This window comes from Emys orbicularis, chromosome 2, assembly GCF_028017835.1.
Source record: "Emys orbicularis isolate rEmyOrb1 chromosome 2, rEmyOrb1.hap1, whole genome shotgun sequence".
In the NCBI taxonomy this organism is placed as follows: Eukaryota; Metazoa; Chordata; order Testudines; family Emydidae; genus Emys; species Emys orbicularis.
The window spans coordinates 106,426,956-106,449,667 of NC_088684.1; the positions used below are offsets into that span (position 1 = coordinate 106,426,956).

The 22,712-nt window shown below is 42.3% G+C and overlaps 1 protein-coding gene across 2 annotated transcripts in view; it reads right to left on the reverse strand.

Annotated features, from left to right (window-relative positions):
* Positions 1-22,712, reverse strand: part of CARMIL1 (capping protein regulator and myosin 1 linker 1) — a 142,946-nt gene that overhangs the window by 85,514 nt on the left and 34,720 nt on the right. For both annotated transcript variants that reach the window (XM_065398768.1, XM_065398769.1), the window contains exons 12-16: positions 21,223-21,327; positions 14,571-14,640; positions 8,879-8,960; positions 7,986-8,085; positions 7,842-7,896 (exon numbers count right to left, since the gene is read on the reverse strand). In XM_065398768.1, the coding sequence (XP_065254840.1) occupies positions 7,842-7,896; positions 7,986-8,085; positions 8,879-8,960; positions 14,571-14,640; positions 21,223-21,327 (412 nt within the window). The remainder of the gene's footprint in view (positions 1-7,841; positions 7,897-7,985; positions 8,086-8,878; positions 8,961-14,570; positions 14,641-21,222; positions 21,328-22,712) is intronic.

Sequence of the window (22,712 nt, forward strand, 5' to 3'; positions counted from 1 at the left end):
GTGCTAATGTCAGGGTGTCCCCCCTTCTTCTGCTCCTGTATCTCATCTGACACCTGAAGCCAATCAAGGACTGACTGGAACTAGTTAAAAGCCTCCCAGTTAGTCAGTGAGGTGCGTGTGTCAGGAGCTATAGGAGGGAGCCGCGCTGTTGGAGGAACGAAGCAGTACAAATCTATATCAGGTGCAAGGAAGGAGGCCCTGAGGTAATTGTGAAGAAGATATTGAGTGGAGGCTGCTGTGGGGAAGTGGCCCAGGGAATTGTACATGTCCTATTTCCAAAAAGTCAGCTTCCATAGCTGATAATTTTAGGGTCCCTGGGCTGGAGCCCGGAGTAGAGGGCGGGCCCGGGCTCCCCCTTCCCCTCCCTGATTAATCACTGATACAACAGAGACTGTGCAAGGGAGGGTTGCTTCTCCTCACCTCCCTTGCTGGCTTATGATGAAAATGGCTCAGTAGACTGTGACCCTTGCCTCTAGAGAGAGAAGGGCTAAGTGGAGGGTCACAGTGAGCCTCTGAAGCTAGCAAAATCCGTCAGGAAACGCAGGACCCACGGAGTCAAGGACAGAACTTTGTCACAATATATATATAAAAATATAGTCTTTTGTCTGGTAAAAAAAATTTCCTGAGAACCTAACCCCCTCTATTTACATTAATTCTTTTGGGGAAATTTGATTCACTTAACATCGTTTCGCTTAAAGTAGCATTTTTCAGGAACATAACTACAACGTTAAGCGAGAAGTTACTGTATTTCCCTTTATTCAACAGTCACCAAGTTTATAACCCTTCAAAAAGTGAATACCCCTTTTAGAGACCAAAATGCTTGTACAGTACCTATCACTACGTGGCCCAGGCCCCTTGTCACTACTGTATGACAAGTAACAACAAATTATAACCAAAAAGCATGTTGCATTGAGATGTATGTTTACAAAGAGAGAATGTATAAAGATTTGGAGGCATAGGGAGTTTATAATTAAAGAGCCTAACACTCACATAGCAATGCACTGATTGTTTTAAATGACAGCTATCAAATAACTGTTAATTCTCTTAGTGCTTCCCTGTTCTATTCCCTTATGCAGTCAGAAAAATATTAACTTCACATTGGAATGGTATTGGGACTGGATGCACACGTGTAATTGAGGTACAAAGTGCTTCCATGACAGAGTCACAGCAGAAAAAAAGGACACATGAACACACTAATCATTCTAGCAGTACTTGCTTAAGCTACCCCCACTGCCACCAAGTAAAACAGAAACGTAAAATGCAGGGGATCATCACTACATACAACTTTAATTATTCTTAAAAGGAGAAAATTCAATTGTTGTGGAGCTTGTTGTATAGTAAATGGACCATTTCTGAACAGTGATCGATTGGCCCAGCAGTTTTCTTGTCTTGAAAAGTTATTTTCCTTTTAAACTTTGCTTAGGACTTGTAAGCTGCATTTGTTTAATTTTATAATTAGAAAAATAACCTTTGTGAACATAAAAATGCACACTTGAACTTTTCCCAGTATAAGCCTGGAGACATTTACCTCCCATTAAATGAAATTAATACCATCACAGCATCCTTGGATTACTAAAGAATTGCTAGTCAAGCTAGAGTAGTCGTAACTCTAGTGATTTAACATATAAATTAGATTTGTTAGTGCTTGAATTATACATTTTTCAGAATAGGAGAAAAATTATTATACATTACAACCATTTTGGAGCCTGACCCTGCACAATGCTGAATGTCTCCTGGAAGGTAATGAGTAGGGCCCTACCAACTTCACGGTCCATTTTGGTGAATTTCATGGTCATAGGATTTTTAAAAATCTTAAATGTCACGATTTCAGCTATTTAAACCTGAAATTTCATGTTGTTGTAATTATAGGGGTTCTGACCCAAAAAGGAGTTGGGGGGTGAGGGTCACAAGGTTATTGTAGGGGGAGGGGGGTGTGGTACTGCTACCCTTACTTCTGTGCCGCTGCTGATCGCGGCGCTGCCTTCAGAGCTGGGCAGCTGGAGAGCGGCGGCTGCTGGCCGGGAATCCAGCTCTGAAGGCAGAGCCACTGCCAGCAGCAGTGCGGATGTAAGATGGCATGGTATGGTATTGCCACCCTTACTTCTGTGCTGCCGCTGGTGGGGTGCTGCCTTCAGAGCTGGATGCCCAGCCAACAGCTGCCGCTCTCCAGGCCACTCTGCTCTGAAGTCAGCACAGAAGTGAGGGTGGCAATACCGCAACCCCCCTAAAATAACCTTGTGACCCCCCCTGCAACTCCGTTTTGGGCCAGGAACTCCAATTTGAGAAATGCTGTTCTCCCCTGTGAAATCTGTATAGTATAGGGTAAAAGCACACAAGAGACCAGATTTCATGGTCTGTGACATGTTTTTCATGGCTGTGAATTTGGTAGGGCTCTAGTAATGAGCACTCTCAACTCCAACTGGTCAGACCGTCATCCTTCTTCGGATGTTCCCCTAGTTCCCCTTCTCTACGGCATCAACTTCAAGCTTCTTGTCCTTACTTTTAAAGTCCTACAAACTCCAACCTTTTTTGAATGGCACTGCCCTCCTTCCACCTCAATGATGCCAACGCAGATAATCCACTTCTCTACTTTTACTATAACTGTTTCTACGCTTTCTTCCTTGCCAAACTCTCAATGCATAGAACGCCTGCCCTGCGCTGATACACTCGAACATCGCTTTCTCATTTGAATCCCTTCCCCTGAGATAGTGACAAGAAATGAGCCAACCAGGACATTTAAACATCGAGTATAAAAATGCCTTTATTTCTTCATGCTAGCCAATAGCCTTGAGTGAGTAGCCGTGTGACCTTATTTCTGTTACCCTGTCTCTCCACCTGTAGCTACTCCCAACTGTCATGCTAGCCCCACATTGCTTGATGTCTGAAGTTGATTAGTTTGCCAGCTAGCTCCTCATAATGGAGTTCTTGTCTTTTATCTGCATTATGAGCAATCTGCTATACTCGAGTGCCATAAAGTAATTAATAATAATAATACTTGTGTCTCCCGCTGGCTGAGGAATGAAGCTCATAACCCGAACTGATGCCCGGTGTGGGAATGAGTGATTTCATCAAGGCTTGCAGGAACAAATCCATTCATAATGGCCCACCTCTGAAGCTGAGGCTGCTTCACTTTCACAAGCTGAGAGGGCAGTTATGCTTTCTGGTATTTTTGTTTTATTTTCCTAAACAATTATCAACGTATTCAATTTCTTCAGCATTTAGTTAGGGAGCTCACCAGTTGCTCTGAAGAGCCTGATGTTTACTTAGGCTACGCAGTCAGAACTAGAGCATGTTGGGAATTATTTTTACAAAACGTCTCACATTGGAAAATGCCAATTCACTGAACAAAACTGTTCACTGGAAAGGGTCGGCTTTGACAAATTTCCTGTTTCGACATTTTTTTGAAAAAAAATGCCATTTTGACATTTCTGAAATGAAAAATTTCTGGTTTTCAGGTAGAAACAACTATTTGTTTAGAAATTTAAGTTAATTTATAGCTTTTAAAAAGGTCAAGAATCAAAACAATTGACCCAATCTGATTTGGAGGTGGGGGGCTGGGGATTTTTGCCTGATTACAATTTTCAACATTTTTGCCATAATTTGCGATTGGAAATTTTTTCAAAATCCTCACAGGATGGGAGAACTGTTTCCTGCCTACCTCTATTTAAACACTGAAGGGAGAGTTTATAGTCTGAAACAATCCCCTGCAACATAATTCTTCAGCTATTTATACATATGGTATTGCCATGTTACAAATATAGACAGCATGTTATTTACAGCGTGTGATGCATTTAAACTCTTTCGTTTTCACACTATTGATAGAGAAGTAGGTGAATTACTAATTGGCTTTCTTGTGTCTCTCCCCACCACTACTGAATGAGTAATGAGTGAAATGCTTTCAGTGATTTGATATCATGAGTGCAGAAATTCAACCAGAAGTAAACATTATTCTACACAATCAAAAAAAAAAAAGAGATCAGGTGTTAAATATGCATGAGAATGCAATAACTGAATTGAATATTTCTTTTTTAAAAAATCCTATATAAATAGATGTGATTCTGCACAGACCATAAAAACTTTTATTCCCCAGCAGCATCCTATGATTTCAGATGCATATTGGGAGCTTGATATCAAACATACACTTTCTTCTTTCCTGCTGCAGAAAATGGATGCTGAACTGCTACATTAAACATCTTTTAAATTGATCTTATTCAGGGAGGGAATAGGGGGGAAAACATTTCTTATAGTAAAGAATGTAATTAGAGACCATATTACATTTGGTACTGCCACACACTTGCTAGGTATACTCGGAAGGTTAATTATCGAATTCAATTTATTTAATCTAAGAATACAAATGCTTTAAAAAACACAAAGGACCCAATCCTGCAAGGTGCCGAGAGTCTCCTATGAAGTGCGGAGCACCCTTCACTGCCACTGACACCAGAACTGAGGGCATTCAGCCCCTCATAGGAGGTTCAATCATCAGTTTGAGTAATGTTTAGCCAGCAGTGCAGCATCCATTTTTCTGCAGCGGGAAAGAATAAAGTATGATAATTATACAGCCTCTGAAACCATACTGCTAGGAAATAAAAGTTTTTATGGGCTGCGCAGTACAACATCTATTTATAGATTTTAAAAAATGAACAATTCATGTATTGTATTCTCATGCATCTTTAACACCTGGCATTTTGTTGTTTTTTTTAAAAATGGTATAGAAAAATGTTAGTGGCTGGTTGCATTTCTACAGTCATTATACCAAACTACTAATCATTTAAAGTATTCCATTCATTATTCATTCAGCAGGGGAGAAAAAAAAAAAACAATTCATCTCCTGCTTCTCTATCAATGGTATGAAAACAACTGAGCCTTTAAAACACTACACAACTAAGTAACATGCTCTCTATATTTCAACACAGCAATACCTCTGTTTAAAGTATGTATAAATATCTGAAGAATTATTTTGCAGGGGGTTCTTTCAGATTATAAACTCTCCTCTCAGTGTTCTTAACACCAGGAACTACAAAACAGCAGATACTTAACTAATGGTTGGAAAAGATTAACCGTTATGATTAAGAAAAACAAAAGAGCTGAAAATGAGAGGATCATTTTACAATATTGGTAAGCATGTGAAAGTGAAGATGCCTCCATTTCAGAAGTACCTCAGCATGGATGGAGAGTCATTCTTAGAGTCTATCTGAAACAACAAATTCACACACAGAACAACAGAGTTTGGGCTTATGAGCTAGATCCTTCAGATGCTAGAAGACACTTTTATTATTGTTTTCGGCACCCATGAATATACCAGGCACCTCATAATGCAGATTAATAATAAGATCCCTGCCCTGAGAAATTTACAAACCTGATGCAAAGAGAGAGAGATAATAAAACAGTAGGACGGGATTGGGGGGAGTAGACACAGGATTACAGAAATAAGATCATATGGTTCTGCAGTGAAGATTAGTGCACAACACAAAGAAGAGGTGGCATTTTTTCAAATGTCTAAATGAATGACTTCATTGGCTCACTTCCTTTGTCACTGGAAAAGGGTGTTTGAAGGCAGGAAGTGACTTAAGCAGAGCCGTCCCTTGGGTACGGTGAATCGTGGCGACTGCTCTGGGCCCCGCGCTTTGGGGCCTCACCCCCGGGCCAGTGTGACTGGCTGGCAGCTGAGACCCCGGGTGCGCGGGGCTGGGAGCCCAATGGTGCTGCAGCACCCCCTGCACCCATAGTTCCCACACCTATGGCGGGGGCTGATTTGTCCCAGGCTCTGCATCCCCCTAGGGACTGCTCTGGACTTAAGAGAGGGTGAGGGCATGTTGTGTATCAGTTCAGGAGGGACATGGAAGAAAGCCTGAAGATAGCTGTCAGATGAAGTCAGATAAGTAGGAAGGGGAGGAGCAGTTATACAAGGCCTTAAAAATGAAGACAAGGATCTTGGAGTTGATGCTGAGGAGGAGAGTGAGTCAGCACAGGGATTCAAGGAGTGTTATGCCTGGTCTACACTGGGGGGGGGGGGGGGGGGGGAAATCGATTAAGTTACACAACTTCAGCTACGTGAATACATGTAGACTACATGCGATAAATCGACCCCCGCTGGATCGATCGCTGCCTGCCAATCCGGCGGTAGTGTAGACATACCCTTAGTCTCTGCATTATGTATGAAATGGAGAGTACAGTACAGGAGCCAGGGTAGGCAGAGAGGAGAAGGCTATAACAATCAAGGCAGGAGATAGTGAGGGTGGGAATGAGAGTTTCAGTTGTGTGAACAGATATGGCCAGAAGAGCCATATAATTAGACCAGATGGACATAACACAGACCTTAGAAGGAACAAATGGCAAGATTTGGACACCATGTAGATGTGCAGAGTGAGGGAGAAAAAAAGAGTTGAAGATGAACCCCAGGTTATGGACCCCAGTGACAGGGAAGATGGTGTTATGCTCACCTGCAACAGAGTATGGGGGAGTGGATATGGTTTCAGAGGAAAGATCATGAGTTTATTTTTAGCCATGTTAAGTGTGAGTTGATGGCAAATACCTGGGAAGAGATGTTAGAGATAGAGGATGAGCCACAGGGTTAGAGGGAGGGAGGCGGGGTGGGAATGGAGAAGTAAATTTGTACAGAAATGGGCAGTGGAAGCAGCGTGAAGTGATTAAATTACCCACAGTAAGGGAGAGGAGGCGGGGGCCTAGGACAGAACCCTGTGTTACCCATATGAATAGAGGGAGTGGGAGGAGCAGCTGAGAGGTCAAGAAGGATGAGGATGGAGTAGAGGGTCCTAAGATCTGGCCGGGAAATAATCAGTCATTAGAAACCTTGGCAAAAGCAGTTTCAGTGGAGTGGAGCAGACAGATGCCAGATTGGAGTAGCCCAGAAGGAGAGGAAATAGAAATGGGAATAAAGGAGATGGGCCAGTAGCTGGAGTCAAGAGTCAGTTATTTTTGGAGGATGGAGAAAGCAGAGCATACTTGTAATCTGAGGGAGACAGAGAAGAGAAGGGACTGAAGGTGATAAACATGCTACAAAAACCTATATAGAGCAGAGCAGAGCGAGGTCAGCATCCCCAAGCAATCCCTTCTGGCCAACCCAGGTACAACTGCATATGGCAACGGGGGAGCAAAGTCCAGTCAACAAAGGTTCTTTTGGAATTGGGGGAAGGGTTGGAAAGGAAGACTGTAGGACAGGATGCCAATGGAGCACTCAATGCAAAGACACATTAAAATTACCCACTGAAGTACTGTACTGAGAGAATGGCGTTTCCCAAGAATGTGGAGAATAATAAAATATAAAGAAAAAGCTTGCTTTAATTTCTTCTAGTTTTCTTCAGTTTTTCTTGGGTGAAAGATTTTGGTGGGCGGATGCAGCAATTCTGTGTGCTATTGAGCAAAAATGTCATCATCAAGAACAGTATGAGGAAATACCCATTCTGTATTCTGCAAGTGTTACCCCTCCCCACTCCACCCCCCAAAAAACCTAGGGTTGCAATCTTCTATTGAGAAATGAAAATGTCTAAAATCTGTGCCGATAGGACTGTGTGACAAAGAAAACTAGGTTAAGAACTTCAAACATTTTGGAATAAATTATTCTTCTAATGTGCATTTCCTATTACTGTATAAAGAGAGTTTTGAGCATGCACTATGTGAAAAACAGATCCCCCCTTTAGTTATATGTAATCCCAATTACAATTTAAAGCTAATTTCTTATTTAACAAAACAAATATCAGAACAAAATGTTTTTTTATAATGTCAAAATAACAGGCAGCAAATAAATTCACAGTAGTAAACCAGGGGTAAACTGCAAGGATGGTGCTACATAAATATGCAGTAAGGTAAAGGGTACTCACTGAATCCTCATCTTGAATCATCTGTACTAAATTATCCAGTACAGGAGTAAGATTTCTGCAGGGCAAAAAGTGATGGAGACAATTAAATCAGCAGCTTTTTGCTATCAATTTTGCTAGTATTTAAAAAAATAATAAAAACCTTACTTGGATTTCATGTTGTTAAAATTTTTGCCCAACGCCAAGTGTCTTATTGATCGATTTTTACTAAGCCAGATTACAAGTGTCGAGAGATCAGATTCTAGGCCTGTGAGGAATCAGATTAAATGCAGAATTAAAAACACACTCCATTTGCTAGATGGGGTTCACCTGAGTGACTTTACACCAACACGCCAATTTAAATGACTCTGGAACACTTACTTTAAATTCTTTTATTTTTAAATCTTTTGGTCTCCTTTCATTTTCCATTGTTCCACAAGGCAACCCTATTGTTTGTGATCAAACCATTTAAAAGCTCTCCGCTAATCAGCAACTGCATACACAGCAGAAAAAGAGGACGAGGATTTAATCCCTAAACCTCAGTCCACCAGAGAAGACAAGAACAAACATTCTTCTCTTTGTTAAGCAATGGAGGTCTTTTCTGTTCCTTGGCTTTGAGAATTAGAGGAACATGCTACTTTGCCAGCCTCAACAGTTATATGTACCAAGGTGCTCTTGCAGCCTCCAGACACAAAGAGGCTAATGTAAGAAGCTTGTGAATAAACCAACCTGCTAAAACAGGCTGCATTTCATTCTGTTCTTGGGTGAGAAAATGAATATGCTGCAGCCTGCCTACCATATTGATAAAGGTAATGTTTCAGCTGATGAAACTTACTAGGCACTGGATAACTTTCCGATTCATCTATCATAAGCTTAAACAAAGCAAGGACTCATTTTGCTTGATGCCATTCTTAATAAAACCTGTTACGATATTGAAAAAAACCACACAAAGCCCTACGGCACATAAACATTATTACATCATGGGATAAAATGTTTTAAATCGCCTTTCTTAATCAGCTTCAGGGAATGCATTACCTTTCACCCCTTTTACATGTACTTACCATTGTCTGAAATGTCTAGGCTGGTGATATTGTGTATTTCTGCTATGCACCCTTCCAGAACTTGTGCACCTCCAGATCTCAACTAGAGACAGACAAAACATCTGCAACTAATTAAGGTATTTTGATAACACAGAAAATAGCAACAGGAGTTTTGTAAATATAAATGGCACCACAGAGCAAAAATAGCAGCAACATTATAACTTGTTGATATTAATGCTACAGCCTACTCAGAAATCATCTCTACGCTAATCTCTCGTGATATGCATATAATAAAAGAGTAAAAATATTGGACAGAAGCTTAACCAGGGATGGGTTTTAATGGTATTGACAAACCCCTTTTCACCCTTCAAGCTGGCAGAAACTTCGGGGTTTTGCTGCTTGCCTTATTGTAAAAATGTTTGAGTGCTTTTAAGTTCCTATTGGGAAGAATGGATATCAATCAATGTCAAAGCTAAAGATATTATGCATTCCTTTCCATCCTTGAATTCCAGAGACAGTAAGAGCCTTCTGCTACCTCTAAGCACCAAAGCAAGGTGCTCTGTTCAGCAGAGAGAAGGGAGTTGGTGATAAGGAGCAACAAGTCAAGGATCAACAGGGGTTTGGTCTTTTTGACCAATCAAGACTTTTAAAAAAAACTTTATAACAGCTATAATATTTAATAAAATCATAACAGCTAGGATTAGAAGATGAGCTTTTCCTTATTTCAAAATGGGGATGAGGAAAAACATTAAGACAGAAAGGATTACTTGTGTGGTTTAGAGTACTGCATTATTAATCTGAATTATTGCAGCATATTAAAATACAGTTTCAAGATTCAGTGAAATGTCTGAAAAGGCTTCAAAGGGAAGTACAATATCAGGGATACAAATTATTAAAACCACAGACTTTAACAGGTTATTAACTCTTGACCATTCTATGAATTGCATATTCAAGTAGTAAAGTAATGTTTTCAGGGAAGGAATAACATTTTCATATTTCTTATTAACGCAACACAATCACACCTTCCCTACATAATCACCACCCAGAGTAGGACCACTAAAAAAAAAAAAAAAAAAAAAAGGGACAGCAATGATATTTGCAAAACATTTTCCACTCCAAACAGATTTGACCAAATATCCTGAATCAAGTCAGCAGATTTTTGTAAATATTCTCTAAGCAAAAATGGTCCTTTAACCCAGCTCTAATCCAGATTCACTAATATTTTGCAGCAATATTTTTCAGTTCTAGCAATTTTTAAGAAAGGTTGTAGACTTCTCGTCGGTGGACAAAGAACTTAATGCCCCAATTTGGACTTTTATTACAGTGATTGGCCCAAGCTAAAATATTAAATATAAAATATTCCTAAACCAAGAAGGATATTTTGTACACAGCCCCTCTTTTTTCAATGGACTGAAAGAAAACCCCGGACCCAAACCCTCTCGGAACTGGTAGAGTTAAAAATCTAAATCTGGATCAAAATTTGTGCAGCTTTACTCCATCTCTAATTTACTAATAGCATTTGTAACACTTGCAGTATGCGTGCCAGAATCATTTCACTTCACTTTGGAATTTGCTCACTGACTCACACACTACTAGACAACCCTTTTACACAAGCTGCCACGTTAATTATTGTTAAGCCAGTGGAACTCACAGATTATATTGACTCAGCCTTTATTTAATTTGTCTTTTTAAAAATATGGACATTTTAGTGGCGTATTATAAATTTGGCTTTGCTCAGACTTGAACTCGTGTTAAATAAAAAAGATAAAGTATAACTTTAACAAACATTTATCTGAGTACACTTTTTATTGGCTACATTTCAACAGACTGTCAGTTTCTGTACTCACAGAATTCCTTTTTGGATTCAAAAAGCCTTATAAGAATCTCAAAAAGAGATTCTGTATCGATCAATAGTATGGTACAATTTCTCTGCACCAAAATTACATCCAAAATAGGGCTTAAATGCTAATTCTGTGCATGCTTTAAATACACACAGGAACAATTTTTCAAGGACAGCTTTTAAGTTTGCATCCACAATTTTATACACCTCTACCCCGATATAATGTGACCCGATATAACACGAATTCAGATATAACGCGGTAAAGCAGCGCTCCAGGGGGGCGGGGCTGCGCACTCCAACAGATCAAAGCAAGTTCGATATAATGCGGTTTCACCTATAACGGGATAAGATTTTTTGGCTCCCGAGGACAGCGTTATATCGGGGTAGAAGTGTATTTGCAATCTTTAGGGGACACAAATATGAGAATATTGATGTCTACTTAATGTAAGTATAAAGAAACATTTGATCCCAAAAGTCACAGAGAGTCAAAATTATATTATTTGCTCCCACAAAAGACAGGTGTACAAAAATAGAGATTAGGGTTACAGTCCTATGTAAACTTGACCCATGACAGGATATAAAAACCCACATCCTGTGTCCATACTTCTGAGATCACAAATACCAGTACATCACATATTAAGAACCAGCTCTTCAGCAATAAAAAGCAGAAAGCACAGCAGAAGCTATAATGTACCAGTATGCGGGGAGTGAAAACAAAGCTGCTTACTGATTCAACGGTTAATATGCTGAAGGTAAGGCATGGAGGGTACTTACACAGTGACCAAGCTAAGGGAAGCAGAAGGGAAAAGAGTGAAATATATCAGTGCTGAGCAGGTAAAAATAAAACTGCAGTTTTCATAATAAAATTAGCAATATAAAACAATCAAGCTCTGGATTGGAGTTACTACACCAGAAATTTGATGTGCAGGCAAATAAAAAGAGAAAAGAGAGGAAAGGAGAAATTTATCTTTCCATGCAGAATTAAGGCCCCCGGCCCTGCAGCCTGGATACAACTTTGCATGAGCAGGGAGAAGGAAGGACAAAGGTGGAAGCATCAGGGCTTCCTGCCTCTTATTGCTACACCCTCACGGGAGCTGGAGTTGGGAGAGGGGAGGAAAACTGGCTCACAGGCTTTATTGCTGGGCAAAGGCTGCGCTGATTTCATCCAGAGCGAATCAGTGGTCTAAACCAGGCCAGGGTGAGCCAGTCCCAGCTCCTGTCATGGTGCTTCCTACCCTACATTATGGATGAGATTGTTGCAAGCATAACTTTTTTTTTTTAAATGCACAAGAGGATGGATGAGGTTTAGTCATGGGGAGACAAGTCAGGGCAAGGGAGTATGGAGAAATGTCAGTTGACGGACTGGCTCAATTTTCTCTTTTACAGCTGTTTTAAGTTCAATTTGTGTTGAGGGAGGCAATCCTTCAACTAAGCCAAGCAGGAAGCCTATTTAAGTCACCAAAAGGCAGAAGAGAACATCTTCTCCTGACTGTGGCATTACTCCTGGTATATTCTGCCTCCAATGGGGCAGGAACCACAGCACCAGTACAGGCTTGGGCAGTTTAATTAAGACAGACATGGGTGAGAAAGGGGCCGGCCTCTCTGCACAAGATGTGGAAGAGGGCTCACAAGGTGATAGGTATATGCCATGATCAGACCTGGCTCAGTGTCTAACACAGCATGGCCCCCAACTGAGGGGCTTCCCTCAACCCCCAGGACCTGGTGGTTTAGCTTTCTTCTCTACTGACTGCAACAATTGCCTAATTCAATAAATTGTCCCCATTAATGCCAGTCCTTAAAGCCATGTCTGAATCTTCCTTCCTGTGAAGTCCAGGCAATTATGTATGTAATTTACAATCACGAAAGTCAACTGCTCTTCAAAAAAAAAAAAAAAACAGGACTCCATATTTTTAAAAAATGGACTTCGAAACTACATCTCCCATTCCTTCCGCCCTCCCTCTTCCTGACTTGAAAGCTATCTTATTTGCAATTTACACACTACTGCTCTTTAAAAGAAAATGGTTTCAAAAGAACACAATAGATCGAAACAAAGTACTAAATGCATTCAAAAATAGGTTGAGTTTCCCTCATCAGGAAAGCTCCTAATGTTATTCCCACTCTTTACTGTGTGATCAAAGGGGACACAACAACATAGGACAAGGATTTCTGCACTTCAATTATGTTCATCAAGTTGAGCTCTCTCCTATGTAGAGGGGAAGAGCCAGATTTGACAGGCCCAGAATTTAAGCTTTGTCAAAAATACTTTTTTATTTAAATCTTGAAAAAAAATCCACCAGTTCTCACCAAATGAGAGCTGCCAACTTCTCTTTTAGGAGACCCCCCAAAACCAGACTCTGGGTTATCTGATTATTGGATGTGCAGCTAGCGAGCTGAACCTCTGCTCTGTCAGTGTGCTTCACTCTCGAGAAGCACTTCAGAGAGCAGGATTTTTGTATATTTCAGTGCTCTGACTGCTCACAAAAAATCAGTCAGACAGATGGGGACGATGCAACGTGAATAGGCATGTCATGTGAAAACACACACAAACCGAAACAGCTCATGAGGTCTCATTTTCAAGTCAACTAGCCTCAACTTTTCCTATCCTCTTTTCTCAACAAATCTCCACGAATTAATTCCCTTTCTTCATACTGTCTACCAAGCATAGGCATAGTTTGACTTCTATATTTGGGGGGGGCAGCTCCAGTCAGCCAAACAGGACTACATATCGGGGGGGGGAGGGGGGGGAGGGAGACAAATTCCATGCCTGCCCGAGGCTTGCAGTTTGGGAAGGCAATGTCCCCTGTACCTCTCCCAAACTACACCCATGCTACCAAGACATTATGCATCTGGTCCAGAGATGCAGATATACACCTTAGTTTGAAATTGACACAAACAGCACTCCATACACATCACTATGGATGCCCCTCCGCTAGGACATTCAAGTCACCTTTACAAAAAACTGTGGGTCCTTTCCTCTGGGGTTTTCACTGCTAGGCTTAGGAGGACCAAAGTTCAAACTACTCTTTTGTTCTCATATTTGTTTGCAAAGCCCACACAGTTGTGAGTGAGTGACTCTCCTCCGTTCCCCAACTTCTTCAGTGATCTTTTAACCTATGCAGCACTCATAGGAACCATTCAGTGAATGCAACTGCGTCTTGATCCTGAGCCATGCGAAGTAGTTCTAAGAGATAGAGTGCTCAGCACACAGCAAGCTCCAGCCTGCGGAAAGGGCAGAGAACTGAAGCAAAGTAGCAAACTCTAGCTTCAAACTTCCAATGGATTATTATAAACAAGGGTGCTTTTTTTTTTTTTATTTATTGTGGAAAAATTCAAAGAACATTTGGACCATGCCTCTTAAAGTGAAAGAGATGTTTAAATAATCTCTTACCAGAGGTTCCAATTGGGACTAGAAAACCAGAGTTTTCTGAGAGTGAATCTGGGAAGGGGCGCAAGTCTCAAAGAGAAATTGGGAAGAAGAGAGTCAGACTGCAGAAAGAGCTTCAAGATATGCAGCTTGCTCCCACCCATTCAACTCAGGCTGCCTGGGGTTTAGAAAAGCCCACCTCACATTACAATACATTACAACTCCATTTTAGAGAGGCTGCCATGCCTCTAACAATGCAGTGCTCTGCGTCGTCTAGAAAAATCTTTGCAACGAGTATTACCAGACAAGCCCACTATCAGTTACTACTAATAGTTTTACTCCTATTTAGTTGGCATAATATATATAGAGCAGCTCATTTTTATAAAAAGAATGGATCCTTTCTATATCTTTTAACTATAAAAGAGGAGCAAATGGTTCCATGTATCTGAGGAAAAGAGTAATTCTAAGTAATTGCTGCTTTCCAACATGTTCTGATACATTATTCTTACCTCACAGCTACTGAGATCTAAAGACACCTCTTTCAGGTTCGGATTACAAGCCAGGCCTAATAAGAGTGCTCTGAAAAAGATCAAGATTAGAAGCATTATAAAACCCCAAATTCACAACAAAACCCAAGCAGTAACAGCTCCAATAATTCAAAGAGCCATATCAAAACAAAACACAGCAATTATGTTACTCTTAAATGGCAAAGACAGTGTAACTCATTACATTACCATTAGAGCCCAGAAGGGATTTAATGCAAATAAATACTCAGTAAAACAGATTGTGTTCATCACAGACAAATTTCCTGCCTTTTCATCAGAAGAACATTAATGATTACAACATGAGAGAGCTATCAGGGCCATACAGTGCAAACTATTTCCCCAAAACTTGCAGGAAAAATATTGTTTTGGTTTTTTTTAAAGTGTATGGTGCACTGGAATCATGCTGCGATTAACCTTAGAACAGATAAACAGTATTTTCCCTTTGAACATAGTATTTAGTTTTTAAAGTTAAATGTCAATTACTTGAAAATCTACATTTTCACTTGGCAAAGGTACACTGCATTATACAGTCTTACTTTCATCACATAAACATAGCCATCATCAGGGCATGCCAGTCATTTCCTTGGGAGTCCCCACTCACCTTAGCGCATGATGCCATTGTCAATTCACAACATGGCACAGACCAGGTGACGTCACAGCCTAAAGGCATGTGAATTAAATGACCTTCAGCTTACTCACATACATGCCACTAATGCTGCAACTCCTTTTCGCAGTTTGAACAAGCAACTGTTAGTCAGCTGTTTCTACATAAACTTCACCCATTCTGTTCCCCCTGAAGTATGGCATTTCAAAAAGTGTCAACATATAGACAATTCTCAGTTTATCCATGCTGAGAATTTCAAAGCGCTACTCAAAACAATATGGGTACACATTACCTTTAAATTGCATGATACATAGAAGCAGGACTCCAAATTGGAGGGGGAGGGGGAAAGTTATAGAATTGAAATCCTCCAGGGTGGTCTCAAATCCATCCTTAATATAGCTCCACTGTTATCAACAGAATTTCACCAGGGATGAAATTGGCCCATGTAGCTAAATGCTACTGTTTGTATTGGGACCTTAGTACTAGCAAGTATGTAAGTATGGGTGCTTCTGAGAGCACCTCAGACAACTACTAGTGGCTTTGTATGGAGGAGGCTGATGTTAATCAGTTATTCAACAGAAAGATGGAATAACTTTTTTGCCTGCCCTTCATTTCAGTCAGGGTCAAGCTAACAGAATCCGAAGTATAAGTGAGAGACAAAACCATCCTGTTCTGCTGAGCCACGTGCCTCAAAGAGACCAGGTGCACTGCAGACAATGTGTAAAGCCTGGCGTGCTGAGTACGAAAGCAACAGCGAATCAAAATTTTCATACCGGAGCCCAGACAATCCTTCATGTAAACCTTTATATCTGCCCCCCGATCTGAGCGGTAGATTCAGTCCTTTTCTATTGATTAATTCATTTATTTTCATTTTAACAGCCGAGAAAGTAACTTTGAAAAATTACTGCTGTATCAGCTCAGCAACAGCTTCCTAAAGCTTCCGTTTTCTGTCAAAGCTCCCGCTCCATAAAAACCTCTCTGAAACACGCAGTTACGTGATCGAGTGAAGGTCTGACTGAGAAACTTCCTAAATATTTTTAGATCACATACCATTAAAGTGCAGGTCTACTCTAAAAAGCTACTATGTAGACATGGCATACTGCCAGCGCTGTAAACACCCCCTCAGATCTTAGAATCAGCGTCAATTCTTTTCTTCTTGTAACTTATGAGCAGTAATAAAAGACACTGCAGGCCAAATGTTGTCCTCATTACACCTGTGCAACCCCACTGTGTTCTAATTATGCCCTCAGTAACACCTGTGCAACCACTCTCTTCAATGGAAATGCACAGGCAAAACTGAATGGCACACTGGAAAACTGCCAGAGTTCATGTTCCAGGATCTTTAGCTCCGCAGCAGAGAGCCCGCCAGCGCACAGAGTTCTGTCTGGAGCATGAGTTTTCCAAGCTGCTCGACTCCCAGCTCCATGGCAGTGCTGCCAGGATTTCTGCTGCAGAGTGGGGAGCCTAGAATTCGGAAAGCCCAGGCCCCAGCTTGAGCTGCAGGGCACATCAGGGCTGCCAGGCACCCTGCTGTGGAGCTGGGAGCATGGAAGTCCTGGCACAGGCTACAGATCCAGGGCAGTCCAGTTTGCCCAGTAGCCTGGAAGACCGTAGCAGGGCTGCCCGAAGCTGCAGACTCTGGGAGTCCAGGCAGTTGCTGAGACCATTGCTATTTAGCAGCAGTGAAACCGTCAAGCTGGTCAATTTCACATATTGCATTTTGGGATCACCATGTTTCAATGTTTCTGAAACTAAATTTTTAGGAGGGGTGTGGGGGGGAAGTTTCCTTGTTTATGGTAAGTTTAATTAACATTTGGTTTTATTCGGATTATAAACTAAAGCAAATTCTGACATACTGAAACTTCAAGCAAACTGAGAACCCTGGATGAAACTGTTACATCCAGCTCTAGTAAACATATGTTCAGTCACTAAAGCGGGCAGATATAACTGAATATGTACAAGCAGCAGATCTATTGCTTAATGTGGCACCATTTTCACAGCAACTTTTCAGAGAATGTAGTCTAGCAGTACAACAGAGGACTGGAGTCAGGACTTTAAGGCTCTATTTCAAGTTCTTCCACTGGCTTGCTGTTTGACCTTGGGCAAGTCACTTAACTTCTGTGCGCCTTAGTTTCTCATTGTAAAAAGGGAATTTTTCCCACCTTCTCAGAGCTGTTGCAAGGTCTATGTTTGCAAAGCGATTAGACATACACAGATGAAAGATGATAAAGAAATATTATTGGTATTGTATACCATGTTACTTCTCAAATTCCCTTGATTTGCCTTCATTTCCAATTTACTTAAGTAAGTTATCTTTTATTTAGAGACTTCTGTAATAATTAAAGCCCAGTAAGTCTGAAAACAGCAGTTTCAGACTTAATCTTATAGCCTCTTCATGATTTAAACCAGAATTTTAGGGCTTGTCGACATGGTGGGGTGATGTGCGCTATGGAGGTATAATTCTAAAGCAGGGGTGGGCAAACTATGGCCGTGGGCCAGATCCGGCCCATCAGGGCTTTGGATCTGGCCCGTGGGATTGCCACCCCCATGGCACTGCAGGTCCCGTGCCGTTCCTGAAAGCGGTCGGCACCATGTCCCTGCGGCCCCTGGGGTGGGGGGGCGCAGAAGGCTCCGCGCGCTGCCCTCGCCTTCAGGCACTGCCCCCCACAGCTCCAATTGGTCGGGAACGGGAAACCGCAGCCAATGGGAGCTTCGGGGGAGGTACCTGCAGGCGAGGGCAGCGCACTGAGTCCTCTGCCCTCCACCCCCACGAGCCGCAGGGACGTGGTGCCGGCCACTTCTGGGAGCAGCGCGGCACGGAGCCAGGGAGCCTGCCTTAGACTTGCTGCACACCGCTGACACCCCGGAGCCGCTCCAGGTAAGCGGCCCCAGGCCGGAGCCCATACCGCGAGCCCCTCCTGCACCCCACACCCTAGCCCACTGCCCTGAGCCCGCTGCCGCACCCCACACCCCTCCTGTGCCCCAACCCCTTGCCCTGAGCCCCTTCCTGCACACCACACCCCTCCCACACCCCACACTCCCTCCCGCACCCCAACCCCCTGCCCCAGCCCTCCGTTCATGGCCCTGCATGCAATTTCCCCACCCAGATGTGGCCCTCGGGCCAAAAAGTTTGCCCACCCCTGTTCTAAAGAGCACTAATGTGTTGTGCATTAACTGGTCTGCGCAAACACTGTTGGTTTGCATTATGTTAAAGCGCACTGGGGAACATTTAGTGCACACCAGCAAGGTCTACATGGACCAATTAATGCACAACACATTTGTGCACTTAAGAACTCAGAGCTCTGTAGTGCTCATTACCCCACAGTAGACAAGCCCTTAATTTTATGTAAGATTTTTAAAAAAATCATATTTCAGACAAAAATGCTAACAATCACACTGAAAACATACTGAGTCCGAAGTACCATCATGGCTGAAACACTTCAGCTCACACTGAGGGAAACCGGTAAACTAAACGAACAACACGATAATGAAACAGCCAAACAATTTTATTGCTTTAAATAAAACAGAAATGGGGTTGCAATAAATAGTACCATACCGCTGAAAGTAGATAATTAAATACCATGTGGTGTATTGTGAAAAGGGTTTTTTGAGAGCATCTTTAACAAATTAGGTTCCAATTCTGCAAACACTTAGGAACATGGTTAACTTTAAGCCCGTGAGTTGTCATATCCAAAGGTTAAATTTGCAGAATTGGGGCCTTTGGTCTTTTTTACTCTATAGGGACATTAAAAGGTCTCATGGCATTTTTCATAACAACAACATTTGCTCCGTGCTGATGGCTACACATCCACCATACAGTGAGCATCCCCGTGGGTTAACTATAACCAATATGTTTTTCAACACCATGCCTTTGCCTACACTAGGTGGTAAGTAGTGTTCAAGAACACTAATTAATACAACGTTTTCCCAGTCTAGGCAAAGCCTAAGACAGGATATAACAAAGGAGAACATAATAGAGGGAATGGAAAGAACAGAAGATAATGGTTACACAGTTCCTCAGGCCGGTTCATTAACCACGTCTTATTTATTTATCTCATCTACTCTTCCCTCCCCTGTATCAATTTTTATCTAAAAAACAAACTATGTTATTCTTTAGCTTATGGGTATTTGCTGTGATTCCTCCCCCCCCCTCCCCCCAGCCTTTTCTTTCTCTCCTGTGTTGATTCCATCCCAGATTTTTCCTTCAACCCTAACCCATTCACTAGCTCCAAAGCCTCCCCCTCCACCTCACTGATTTAGCCTTTAAGCTATATTAAATTCCAGTCCATTAACTAACCACCTATTAAGTTACTGCCTGCTTCCCACATCTCCCTCCACAATAGACCACGCAGGTCAACTCACGGGCTCTGATTACACTGGGATTTAGAAAATGTTAGCTAATACACACATTCAAGAAGTCTAGTGTAGACAGAGCACTGTGTAGCAATATTAGCTAGACAAGTAGAAACCTAGGGGAGAGCCTAGGCTTTGTAACAGGGTTGGCTGATACCTGAGCACCCACTCTTTATTGTGGTCTCCTGCTGCTCTTTATAGGGCAATCATTTTTGATCTCCCAGGTGTGGTTCATCCTGTACTTAGGGTTGGCCAGCCCTCCAGCCCTTAAAGGAAGAGCCACCCTGTTACATGCCTCCCCCCGATTAGAACCTTGCCCACCCCGGGGAAAGTTCTACCTGCAGCAATACTTCCCCCCCGACCATCCAATTCCACTGTTGCCGACAACATGATTGTGGGGCCTGACAGCTCAGATTCTCTAGCATAATGAGCGGGCGATCTCTCTCCTCTAGAGTCATCTGATGCTCCTCTGCTAACTGCTCCCTTTCTTGTAGGGCCTGCCACTTCTCCTTCAAGGCAACAAGTTCCTTCTGATCCTTCTCCATCAGAGAAGCCTCTCTTCCCAGTGCTGTATTGCACTCTTGGCAGCTCTAAGAGGGGCTGCCATGACTGCAATGTCCACTTTCACCGCAGCCTCCGTGTTTGTCCGCTTCTCCCAAACACTAATACAACCCTGCCGTTCTCGGGCATCCTCCCAGTTTGGTCACATTCCCAGCAGTCAACTCTGGCTTTAATTCCCCCTCTGCTCAATCACAGTTCACCATCCCAACTTGTTTCTCTCACTTCAGGCAGACAGGACTGACACGCTTCTGGGAACACACAGACTGTTCCACCCTTCGACTCTCCCTCATTCTTCCTTGGTCTGTAGGGCTTTTCCCTTCCCACAGACCACATTATTCAAGGGGAAGACCTTCTTAATGTGCTCTACCTTGCCACATCTAAAACACTGGGATGGTCCCTGCCCTCTCATGCTTGTTTTTTCTTATGCCTCTCCCGGCAGTACCAGTACTCAAATCTGTTGAGCCATGGTCTTCCACACCGGAAACACACAAAGACATTCCTCCTTCGCAGGTGGCGTTGGTCTCTCTGCAACACCTTTGGGCCCCAAACCCAACCATCTTTTCTTCCTGTTGCAAGGCCGACGGTGCCTTCTGCTGTCGCTGCCACTACTGCTGCTCCTGAAGAAGAACTACCTGAGTCCACTGTGCTGTTCAGCCAGCAGACAAATGGCTTCCTCCAGTTTCTGCATCTACTTTCCCCCAGGCCTCCTGCTTCTCTCTTTGTGAGGAGGGGGTCCCCGCAGCAGGCTATGCCAGATGTAACAGGGTTGGCTGACTCCTGAGCACTCTTCATTGCAGCCTCCTGCTGTTCTTCATATGGCAATCACCCTGATCTTTCCTAGGTGTGGCTCATTCTGTGATCAGGGTTGGCTAGCCCCAACCAGTAAGGGTCAAGCCAGGCTGTTACATTCCAACTCTGCCAGTTCAGCAGGGGTGATCATTATGAAACTCACTTTCTCAGTGACGAACTGTAAATGGCGCTCTGAATAATGTGCAGAAAAGATCTGCTTTCCTCTCCATTTTCAGGATTAGACATGTATATAAATAACCATGCAAACTGTGTCTTTAAAGTCACAGGAAAAATCAATGCAGCACTTACTTTAGAGGCTCAGGAGAGAGTTTAGTCCCCGAAAAACTGATTTGCATCAAAGCAAGTGAACTGCTGAAAAACTGTTTGAAAGACGGGGGAACTTCTTTTCCTTTCCTGTAAATTGGGGGGGGAGAGGGAAGGGGGAGAAAAAGCAACATTTGAACATCCAACAGATTGCCAATTCATGATGTCAGGGTCAGCAGCACTCTTTTTTTTAGTAATTAATGTACTTCATCTTTAACAATCATATCTAGGTAGCTTTCAATTAGCTCAAAAACAAAAAGCCGTCAAAATGGAGACAACAGCATTCATCAATGTCTCATTTCTTGTTCAGAAGGTATTACCAAGTAATGGCTCCTTGGTGACCTACATAAAATAATCAGGTGACTTCAGCCCAGTTACTAGTCGACTGGCATTCACAACACCAGGAGAGAAGCAAAGGGTCAAAATTGTTATGAGAAGGAAATAACTTTTCACCCCTAGAGATAGTTATTGTTTAACGTTTGAATGTAGTACCAAGCAATAGGTGTGCAGAAGTGATGCCTCCAGGTTAGAGTTGAGGCATATTGATCTGGAAAGACAGGGCAGCTTACACTGCTATTTCCTGGGATATAACTGCTCTCCAGAGAGAGGATTCTGCCTCCAATGCTGTCAGTCAATATCCTCAAAAGGACTACGCTCAATAAAAAAAAAGGAAAGGGGAGGGGGGGAGAATAGTCACCACTGACTTCCAATAATAATAAAAAAATACTATCTATATAATGTGAAAATTGGGTTTCAAGAGGAGCAAATGTACTTAGGCCATTCTGGTATTGATTCCTATTGTTTTTATGCTCCAATTTCAGTATTCAGTGGGCACCATTGCAGACTGAATATCTAAAGGGTAGAATATCTGCCACTCTTTTTAATAAATAGCAAAACAACACCGTGGCAGAGTCTGAATCCCCCAAAATAAAAATAAAAGCAATGCTTCATAAGAAGCTCTCAAAAGGCTTCATAAGAGTAACTTTCACAAGTCTGTAAAGTGGGCCTGTATTCTTTTTACAGAGGGAAGACTGAGGCCTGGAGAGGGCAATTGACTCTCTCAGAGTCAAAGAGCCGGTCAGGGGCAGAACTGAGTACAGAACACCACAAACCCCAATTCTCTTCTTCTAATCAGTGTTCTCTTCCTTACTAAACTATGCTTTCATCTGGATTAGGGCCTCATATTATGTCCATTAAAGTCAATAGAAGTTTTTCAGTTGATATCAGTGAATATGAGATCAGGACCCCAAAATTGAGATGGTCAGAAAGATACAGAGGAAACATTTTTTTCATCCAAATTGGTCAACACATCAAAACAAACATTTTGTAGAGACTGTTCAATTTCAACAAAGTTCCAGTGGAACCCAGGCAGGGTTCCACTGGAATTCTGCCTAGTTTTCTGCCAGCCTGCCTGGTGGGCTGATAAGGAACCGAGCCCACCTGGACACTCTAGGAGCCTCAGCTGTTCAGCAGCC